Source organism: Nanorana parkeri, unplaced genomic scaffold, assembly GCF_000935625.1.
Source record: "Nanorana parkeri isolate BGI_ZX_2015 unplaced genomic scaffold, ASM93562v1 scaffold290, whole genome shotgun sequence".
NCBI lineage: Eukaryota > Metazoa > Chordata > Amphibia > Anura > Dicroglossidae > Nanorana > Nanorana parkeri.
Genome location: NW_017306558.1, coordinates 642,058 through 652,695, shown reverse-complemented (window position 1 = coordinate 652,695; position 10,638 = coordinate 642,058). Strand labels below are relative to the sequence as shown.

Sequence of the window (10,638 nt, the reverse complement as noted above, 5' to 3'; positions counted from 1 at the left end):
AGGGGGGGGGGGGGGGCGGGGGCAAACACTTTTTCACCCAGGGCCATGTGGGTTTGGATTTTGTTTTCCCTTAATAATAAAAAACCTTCCTTTAAAAACTGCATGTTGTGTTTACTTGTGTTATCTTTGACTAATATTTAAATTTGTTTGATGATCTGAAACATTAAAGTGTGACAAACATGCAAAACAATGAAATCAGGAAGGAGGCCAACACTTTTTCACACAATGCAGGAAAAGAAAAGGGGAACATTTGGAGTTACGCCTAAACAATATTAATATAAAGTATACCAATCCCCGGGGTTTCAGCAAAACTATTCGAAAATGGATTGTCCCCAAATTATAGAAATCCCTTGTTCGGGGCTGGTTAAGTAAACAGGTAGAAAGATATATAATTTATCAAATTGAATATTTAATCGTAGAAAAAACTTAAACAATACATCCATAACAAAACATTTAAAAACAGTTAAAAAACTTCCCTTAGATTAACAGTGGTTAAAGAATCATGGGTGATCTGCAGACCAACTGGTGTGGCATGAAAGATTAAAGCAGATACATACAATGTTATTCGTATACGGATACAAAGTATCACAGGTTACTCACAGCTCATGTAGCTCAGGGAGCTCGGGGAGAGACAGGCCTGCTCGAGTCCCACAGTACTGAGTGATTTAATTTGCTTCAATATGCGTATCCAGTAGTAGTTAGGATCCAGAGATAGGGATATGTGAATAGGGCTGAAAGATGTAAACGCCCATCTTTTTTTCCCCTGCTTGGGACTCTCAAGCCCTCGGGCTTGGATTTCAAATTTGAGAGCTATCCCAAAAGCACTTCCATATAAGTGTGTGCGGCCGCACAGTGAACAAAGCTGAAAGGTAAAAGCAGGTGCAGGAGTCTCGACGGTGAGAGGTTTCCAGATGTCGTATTGGATCCACAGGCTGTGTGAATAGCGCAAACTGTCGTCCGGTCGTTTTCTCTCAATCTCTGCTGGATTGATGTAACATCCGATGCAGCTAGACTCAGACGATATCCCAGCCGGCTGCGCTCCGTCTCCGCACTTAGAAGCCCAGCTTCTGCTTCTGCCGCGACTAATGTGCGGGATGAGCTTTGGTGAGTGTCCAGGGAAGTTGTTAGCACACGTTACCCTGACGCGTTTCCTCCCCAAACAGGGGCTTCCTCAGAGGGGCGTGAGGGGAAGTTTTTTAACTGTTTTTAAATGATTTGTTATGGATGTATTGTTTAAGTTTTTTCTACGAATAAATATTCAATTTGATAAATTATATATCTTTCTACCTGTTTACTTAACCAGCCCCGAACAAGGGATTTCTATAATTTGGGAACAATCCATTTTCGAATACTTTTTCACACAACTGTATATATAGCAAACGTTTGCAATAACTGATCCACAATAGTAACTACCAAGATGGTCCAACTTCTACTGGAAGGTTCCCCCCGAAAGAACAGTGTTGCATTGACTGCATTTGCAGTGATAGAGTTAAATATTTTTAATGTTAAAATGAGTGTCATTGTAGAACCAACTACTGTGTGGGTTTGACCCATGTTCAGGTTATCTATTCACTAGGAACCGATGTCAATTTGGCATGTATTGTGGTACAAAGAGTTTCATATCAACATGACATCATTAGTCCCTATAACACAGAGAGCCTGTATTCTCTGAAATACCCTTTGACCTAAATGATGGTTGTCCTCTTTCTGTATGAATTTACAATTATATTCTGAACTGAACTTTGGAAGCTGTATCCAAAAAACGGCAGACAGAGGGCAGAGGACTAGTCACCAGTAGTGTCTGAGGTCTCCCTGCACCTGAACTTTCCCCCATTACTGACTTACCATGCCTCGTTCTGTACTGTGTCTCTGTGTAGAAGCAGCCATCTTGGTAAAGGCATATCTTTCTCTTTTCATGTCAGAAACTCCAGTGAGCAGCACAGAATTGGCATGACAAAAGCTCACTCAAACTCTTATAACTAAAAGTGAAAGGCAGCAGTGCCCTGAATCTCATACTGCAGATATACAGCTAGGAGCCTGTAGGTACAAGAGTGCCCAAGTACGCTCACTTACCAGGAAGTGCACTGCTATTTTTCAAGAGGAATTCAAGACAAAAAGGTACTTTATTCAGGATACTGCTTAGGTACAATCAACATTTCTAAGTATCCCCTATAACATAGCAAATCTTCACTTTTTGAGTTCAGGTCAACTTTAAAGCACAACTGTCTTTTATCGTTACAGGGCAACACAACAGGTTTGCTTTAAAGCCTCTCTTCCCAGCAGCATTTACTCATTTTTCTTTTGTTTTCCCACCAGTAGAGTCCTGAGCCCCGTGAAAACTCTGGACTCAATGCTTATACAAAGCTGGGTTTCTTTGTTCCCAGTGGCTGAGTAGAGCGTAAGACTGCATATGAAATGTATGTATGTGCATCTGGAAAGAGGATAAATGAAAATGAACCTATTGTGATGGCCTGCATGGGCAAAGTACAGGTTTACCTTAAGGGTGGCATGATATTATGCAGAAGGGGGATGAGCAGCAATTTTGGAGGCGGGATTCCAGAAACAGCAGTATATTAGTAAACATTACAGGGTCATAAATTATATATTGATTTGGTAGCACAAAAAAAAAATTCAAAGTGTTAGGGACTTATGGGCAGACTGTTTTGTTTACACCATGACTAGGTGGTTTTATATTGTGGGTGCTACTTTTGCAAAAAGTGTGCCATCCTGTTCCTTGCAGTTTTACAAGCCTCACGAATTTCCTCCATACATGATGAATAGCGGATACAATTGTCTCAGGAATTTTATCTACTCCCACACATTAGTCTCCTGTCATGTTTGCTGATTTTCACATCTCTCAGCCCAAGCAGTAGGATAAAGAGATCCAGCAAAACGGTTGCTACAACAGCATGAAGTAAAACAGGTGGAGCTCTCATGACTAATCTAAATGATCAAACTGTAACATCGTCCACGGTTGTAGAGAACTCACTGGATAATCTCTCAGGGTATCAATGCATGTCAGAGTAGGGGAGGATGGAGGACGGGCTTCTTTATGGCTTACAAGTGATGGCTACATTTACTAGATTTTAGTGAGCCAACCTTTCTGTTACAAAAGGACCCTGGAAAGCAGAATCTGATGGATGACTAAGGGAGGCAGTTGATAAATATAGGTCCTACTTGATGTATACTACTGAATGAGAAAATTCCTGTAACCGTGCATAGGAGGGAGGCTACTGTTACTCTGGATAGGGGAACACATTATGTGTATTCTCTGCACATTATATCTTTTCCTGACTTGACATGTTCACATGTATTCAGAAGATCTCGCTGGACTTTGTATTTATTGATACAACTGCTTTTCTAAAAGTCCATCTTCAGGCAAACCAAAAACCTTCCCCTGCAAGTGGTACTACCCCAGCACTACAAGGGTTAACTGTTTATGTCAAGGGGAGTAAAGCACTGCAACTTACCTGATCCCCGCGTCCACTGGCACCAAGACCAGTGCTCACAGTGGTCGGGCGCTTGTACATCATTATGTCTAATGCAGGGCCCATAGACCTGCGTTAGATGTGAAGATGCCAAGGGACAGTCTAAAAACCAGAGCTAAGGGGGAAGAGGTAAGCACTGCCTGTTGGAGAAGTGAGAATCAGGTAAGTACATCTGCTTTATTGAATTCCCTAGACATAAACGAGGACTTAACCCTTTCAGTGTGGGGTAGCCCCACCGCATGGGGAAGGGGGGAAGTGTGTTTGCTCGGAGATAGGGTCCCATAAATGGTATACAGCCGCTTCACAAATGTGTTGTATTTAGAAGCCCAATATAAGTGAGCATATTGCAGCCAGATAACTTCCACTTAAGTTAACCTATTGGTGGTCTAATAAGCTATAACATCTTCAAAAAGACTTATTATATACCCATAATAAAAGTTTCCGTGTTTCAGCCAAATATATACTCAAACACAGAACCTTTAAGTAAAATGGATTGATGAAAAACAATACTGATTTACATGCATTGGTGAATACACTGAAGGATCTCACCATTTGATCACTAAATTTAAAACACCTACCGTAAAGCTCAGCAAATCCATTCATAGGTACCCTGGAGGTACCAGTGACAAACTGAAGCAATCGAATTCTCTTCTCAGCATCCATCATTAGCACTGCCTGCAAAAAAAACCCATAAACCATTGAACACCAGTTTCCATGAAAGAAATACACCATCACAAGTATAATAATATATCATTTGTAGCCCAGGACCCAATAAACTACCGTAATCAAACTTAAAAAAGAGAAATCCTTTTGTACAATAGGTGTTCTAAAAAGAATCACACGGCTTTCATTACTGGCTTATAGCTGGCCTTAACCTGTTCTCCACCCATGTTAGATCTTTAGGTTCAGGAATCTTTGTTCTTGGCTGGCAATATTTAAATTCTAGGAGATCAAATGGAGGAGCCCTATGGAATCCTCAACAACAACAACAGAACACAGTGGGCAATTCCAAACAGACTCCTGCTAAGCGCTTATTTTTCTTACAATGATATCTTATTTCCCTTCATTCTGTTTGGAAATCACACTCAACCCTTCTACAAAAAGAACAGCATCTTTTCAAGATGAGTCTGTCTGTATTATTCATATCATATTTAGGAAGATCTCTTGCAGCTCTGTTTATTTCTCGGAAAAGAGTCCCAGCAGGTCATACTTTGTGTCCTATATTGAAAAGAAGAGCGGGACATTTTTATGCTGATCATTTTTATTATAATACAAATATTTTGGTTTCTATCCAGACATCTGCATAGCATCAGGCGCCTAGGGAATAGTTATATATTTGGTTGAAAATGATTACGATGTTTAACTGCAGACATTTATCCGAGTGATCCTGCAAGGATCAAAGAGCGCTGCTTGAACACTCTGTACCCAGTGAAGATGCAGTACAATAGATCAGTCATGGCTTTTCAAACAAAGCATTTACTCCTCAATTTATCCTGATCATTTCGAGAGCTAATCGTTAAAAGTCAGTATACCAAAAAACAATATTTCAGTTTTCGGAAAATGCTAAGAAAACTAAACCACCAAATGGTTTCTTTTATCTTGAGGACTGTGGTGGTAAGTTTTTTGCAGTTGGATTTAGACACAAATGCAGCAGAAGCAGGAACAGGAACAAAAGCAGAAAAATCGTGTCATTGGAATCTCCAAAGATATAAGACGCTAGCCAGTAGAAATATATTTTTGGGTGAAATTAGATTTTTTTGAAAATAATATGAAAATGTAAATCCATTACAAAGCTTTAAGTGATGGCCTACTTCACAGTGGTCCCTAAATGCATTCAATGGGTGTTCTTTCCTAGACTCTGCAGAGTGGCTGAGATGTATAGACCAGTAACTGGATGTTGCCACCTACTGGCATCACCTGCTGACACTGTGCCAAAATCAGCAGAATGAAAACGTATTCACATTCTTACTGGGTCCCAGGGGGCTGAAAACTGCAGGAAAAAGATGATTTCAGAACTGACTGTTTCCATGAAGATTTATAGGTTATGAGATGCATGACCACCAGAACATCAATTATTTCATCATGCCCTCTGTACTGGTTAGCACTGCTATGATAAAAAATGACAACAACAACAAAAATGCAGCATAAACCAAAACAATGCGTACCTTCCAAAACCACTGCATAACTTGATGTCCAGGAGAGTAACCATTCTTATACTTTGTATTTTCTCTCCAGTTGTTGACATCCACGTCTCCCAATCCACACATGAGGAGCTAGAAAGCAGATAGGTAAATAATGGAAACAACCACTTATAAAGGAATCATAAAAGTATAGGTATAAGACAAATACTATACCTCCAATTCATTCTCATCAAATATTTTAATGAGATCCTGGGGAATCAGTTCAAAAAATCCCTTTGGAAAAAAAGAAAACTTTTTATGAATCTAGTTTCATGAAAAGTAAGAGAAAAAAAGAGGGAGAAAGAATGCCTTGTTAACTCATTTTTATATATACATACATATTAGGGATGCACCGATACTAGTATATTGTGGATACTAGTGGGCATGGCTGACGGGGCGTTTAAAAATGCCTGCTCAGGTCAAGGAAGCTCCCGGCAGGCCGTTCTGTTACAACGGCTGGCCGGGAGGCGGGTTAAACAAGCAGAGGAAGAGCCCTGTAACCACATAAGCAGACATTAATAACAATACCTCTTTGATGGAAGTCATCTGCTTTTGCACCCTGTTCACAAATCTCCACTGGATGACCAGGCTGACAAAAGAAAATAAAAAAAAGTGAAAAAAATGAACTGAAAATGTATACTGAAATATGCAAACACTATCATAGATCACTTAAATCAGTGCTGCAGAGCATGACTTTAAAGCTGACCATACACTGTACAATCTGATCGTCCAATCTTCTTTGGATCAACCACCAACTATGTAATGTAAGGTGGCCGGACAATGGATACAACTAAAAAGATTGTTTAGATTACGTAGGTTTGATAGATTTGAAGGAGACTATACAAAGATTACACAATTGGATTGTAATATTTGTGGTTTTACTAACAATATTCTCCTTGAGAGAAATATAGTTAGATCCCACACCAAACTGTACAGTGATTCTACACTGGTTATCTTCTCTACAGTCAATCTCTGCACCCAGATATTCATTAAACAAACACATCTCAGGCTTACATCTAAATACGTATGCTGGCTGCACACTGCTATTTTTTTTTTTTTAGAGAATTTTAGCCTTCTTTTAGTTGCGGCAACAACTGATTGATCAAGGCACTATTCCACCAATTTCTTAGATCAGTTCATTGTGTTATCAGAAACTGTTGGTGGGAGGGTAAAAGCTGTCTGAAAATGCCTCTAAACTGACGAGTGTTTGGCCCGCATTAGAGCACCTTCAAGGAAGCAAGAATGCTAATTTGATTACTCCGCCACTCACTGTATATATTCTCTCTTGTTCTTGTTGCTGACTACAATTTCAGATCCACCAGGCTTTAGTTCATGTTGATGAGTCTAGAAAAAGATTGAAATCATCATATAAAATGTGAACCGCATATATTAACATATACATGCATTAATTCCAGTCTGCAAATGTTATTTGATATAATAAGATGTGGGATATTTTATTACCTGTCCAAATAGTTCCTCATCCACAGTGAACCGTAGGTCTAATTCAGTAGGGTCATTTTCCAGTATCCACTGGAGAGAATTGTGATACTCGCTGTCCTATGGAAGTAACAACAAACAGTTAACATGGAATTCCATTCAAGTATTAAAAGAAAAGAAACTGGTGTATATTTAGCACTTGCTGAAAACTATCTGTATATTATCTTCCCTAAAACCACTGCATATCAGAAACCAGACTAAGAGGGAATGTGATTCGCTATGCAGCACAGGTTTGCAAGCACTGGGGCTGAGAAAAGGTGTTGAGGCAATTTTAAGCAGCACTGTCAGGTTCTAAAACATGCTGAAGTTGAAAGTTCCATGCAAGAAAAGAGCTATTATACTCACCTCTCCAGGGCCCATGTCTCCTAATTTCCATCCTCTCCAGTGCTGAGGTTTCTGCCAATCTCCTCAGCATTTGACACTTCCAGGATTGTCACATATAGCTGTGGCTCCATCCTCAGAAGGAAGTAACAACAGCGAGCAGGAAAAAGCGAGACTAAAGGCATCTTGACATTCAGGGAAGTGTATGCCGCTGGAACGGAGAGGGGTAAGATACATAGAGCACCAGAGAGGTTAGTATAGTATGAGGAGTTGTTACACAGATAGGAAGTTGCAAAATGTACTGTCACCCTTCCCACTAAGCAGAGTGGCAAACGTATGTGAAAAACAAAACTGGCCGAACAGAATTAGATATATTTTGGCATGTATGCATTTCAAATGTGTATTTAACTGCTTAATTAGGTTTTGACTTAAAGTAACTCAACCATCAATTCACACTGTTGTGCATGCACATTTAATACTAGTGGCGTAGAATGTGTGTTGTGATGAAACAGCAATGTTTTTTAAACTCCTGTGTTTTATTTTATCCTACAAGCAGTCGAAAGTCCTCATCTGAAATTCTTGCTAAGGAATGGTCTTGTTCATGTGACTATCATGAAAGTCAACAGCAGGTGCCAAGTGCATGTGCTGTCTTTTCCACTTGACAGTCAACAAGACGCCAATTGCCTATATAGAGTTGATGGCTCTTATACAGTTTGAGGGAGAAATACGTTCGATATTATAGCAGCACAAAGACCACCTTTAATACTGCACATTAAAAATATTGGGTAATGTATGCAAATATAATCAATACCTGAAATATCCTGGTCTCATTTACCATTAAAGAAAAGAACTTAAACTAATCTAATCTAAATTTCTATACAACTACTCTCTTGTAATGACTGTTTACCAATACTGGTAAATTGGGTTAGTAGAACTGAGACTGAAGCTCTAAGAAAGAAAGGATAAAATGATAAAAGTCCATATTCCATCATTATAACAGACAATGCCTCCCTTTGCACTGTTATTATTTAGTTGTAGTTACTCTAAAGCTGGCCATACACTGCTCCAATTCTAACCAATTCAGCAGGAACCCCCTACCCTTGCTCGACAAGAGTCAATTATTCAAGGGACTTTTATTAAAGGGGAGGGTCAGAAAATGCACAACTGACTGAACAGCACCTGCACCCAACCAACCTGCAATTCGGCAGCTGCTGTAATACAGTAGATGGCATTGGGGATTCCCTCATTCACACTGTTTAGAGTGGAGGGGGGGGGGGATCAAAGGATTTCTCTCATTCAGCCTGCAAGACATTCTATGTGTGTATGGCAAGCTACTCTGGCACATGAAGGGAGGACCACACAGAAAACCGACTACTGGAAAAAAAAATCTGCTGAGACTGTTTACCAATTGAGGTCAGGCATATTATCTACATGTAAAAGCTAACGGAGCTTATGTATGACAATTGTGCTAAAAATGGGAGTTGGAAACTGACTGGTTGCTATGGGCAACAAGATATTTCCTTTGTAGCACACTTTTCCTTTTTATTACCTTTTATTAAGGTGTTAAACATTCAACAGAAGCTCTATTGTCAGCAGAAAACAAGAAATAGAAGTAGAATGGAAGTAGAAGTAAGTTTGTAATAGAGAAATGAATACCTGGAAACGTCATGAAGGGAATTTATCACAACTGGAGCAGACAAAATCTGGAGTAGCTGTGCATGGCAACCAATCAGCATCTCTTTCATTTTCAAACCTTAACTGAACAAATTGGAGAGAAGCCGATTGGTTGCCATAGGCAACTGCTCCAGATTTTGTTTGCTCCAGTTTTGATAAATTCCCCCCCATGATCTCTAGTCTGAACATAAATTATAAAAAAAATAGCTCATCACTGGAAGGCCCTGCAATGTGTGATTTGCATCTACCAGATAATTCCTTGCTAATAAGAGACATAAAAAATATTGCAGTATAAAGGGTTTGCTGGGCCAGGGGGTAAGAAGACTACAACGGAAAAAGGAGACACAGATAAGGAAGGGGGTCAGATATTTAACCTCAGTTATCATACAGAATTTTGCCACTATCTTCAACAGTGTTGCTGTCGATTTTTTATTAACCATGTGTTTACACTTTGGCATTGTTCAAGGGAATGGTCTTTCAGGCTTTTGTAATGACCTGCAAAGTTGCAGTGAAAATGTATGTAAGCAGCCTAGGTTGATAGTTATCATGAGATAGCCCACATTTCATACATAAGCCCCCATATAATTATGTCAATAATATTACATGCCATGACACGCAATACTTGAATTACGATAATCAATACATACCACAGATTCCATGTCAGTTAGTGTTGTTGCCTTTTGAAGCATCATTTTATAAAATGGTCGGATGAAGAACCCTGTAAAAAGATTATATCTTTAGAAGAATTTTTACAATGAACTGGTAAAAAAATAAATTTACTTCCATGATTTGTAATTCACTTAGCAAATATGTGTCTTATTCCCTTGTCTTTCACTTGCTGTAACAGCTAGGACTAGGGATGTCCCGATACCGATGCTAGCATTTTTAGGTGGCCGGAGACTGCCAGATGACCCCGCTTGGAGCGCCGCCCACCGGAGCAGCAGTGACGCGACGCTCGGCGAGGTAAGAAAAAAAAAAACCTGCAGTGGCGAGTCAGCGCTGGTCCGGCGGGAGGAGCTCCAGGTGGGATTCTAATTTAGCTGGCAGGCACCTCTGAGCCAGCTAAATTAGGACCCCACCTGGAGCTCCTCCCACTGGACCAGCGCTGACTCGTCGCTGCTCTCTCCGGCACAGTGAGTGCCGGAAGTGCTGCAAAGTGTATTTGTAAATGTATTCTCTGCACTGTATTATCAGTATATACTCTATATGTACAACATATAGAGTATATATAGAGTACACACTGCTCATACAGTGCAGACAATACGTTTACAATTATACTCTGCTAACATGAATGGATTAAACGATCTGTATGTAGCCCTGTACTATGGATCATTTAATCCATTCATGTTAGCAGAGGATAATTGTAAATGTATTGTGGCAGGCACTCTATATGTATATGTACTATATACCAGGGCTCAAAATTTCCACTTGCCCCCTCACAATTGGCGAGTGAAAATTGCGTGGGGGCGAGTGGAAAT

The 10,638-nt window shown here is 39.9% G+C and overlaps 1 protein-coding gene across 3 annotated transcripts in view; it reads right to left on the bottom strand.

Moving 5' to 3' along the window:
* The window catches only part of NEDD4 (neural precursor cell expressed, developmentally down-regulated 4, E3 ubiquitin protein ligase), a 110,427-nt gene that overhangs the window by 2,469 nt on the left and 97,320 nt on the right, over positions 1-10,638 (bottom strand). For all 3 annotated transcript variants that reach the window (XM_018557558.1, XM_018557559.1, XM_018557560.1), the window contains 7 exons: positions 9,808-9,878; positions 7,130-7,225; positions 6,939-7,012; positions 6,197-6,257; positions 5,843-5,902; positions 5,654-5,761; positions 4,067-4,163 (listed from right to left, as the gene is read on the bottom strand). In XM_018557558.1, coding sequence (XP_018413060.1) covers positions 4,067-4,163; positions 5,654-5,761; positions 5,843-5,902; positions 6,197-6,257; positions 6,939-7,012; positions 7,130-7,225; positions 9,808-9,878 — 567 coding nt within the window. The remainder of the gene's footprint in view (positions 1-4,066; positions 4,164-5,653; positions 5,762-5,842; positions 5,903-6,196; positions 6,258-6,938; positions 7,013-7,129; positions 7,226-9,807; positions 9,879-10,638) is intronic.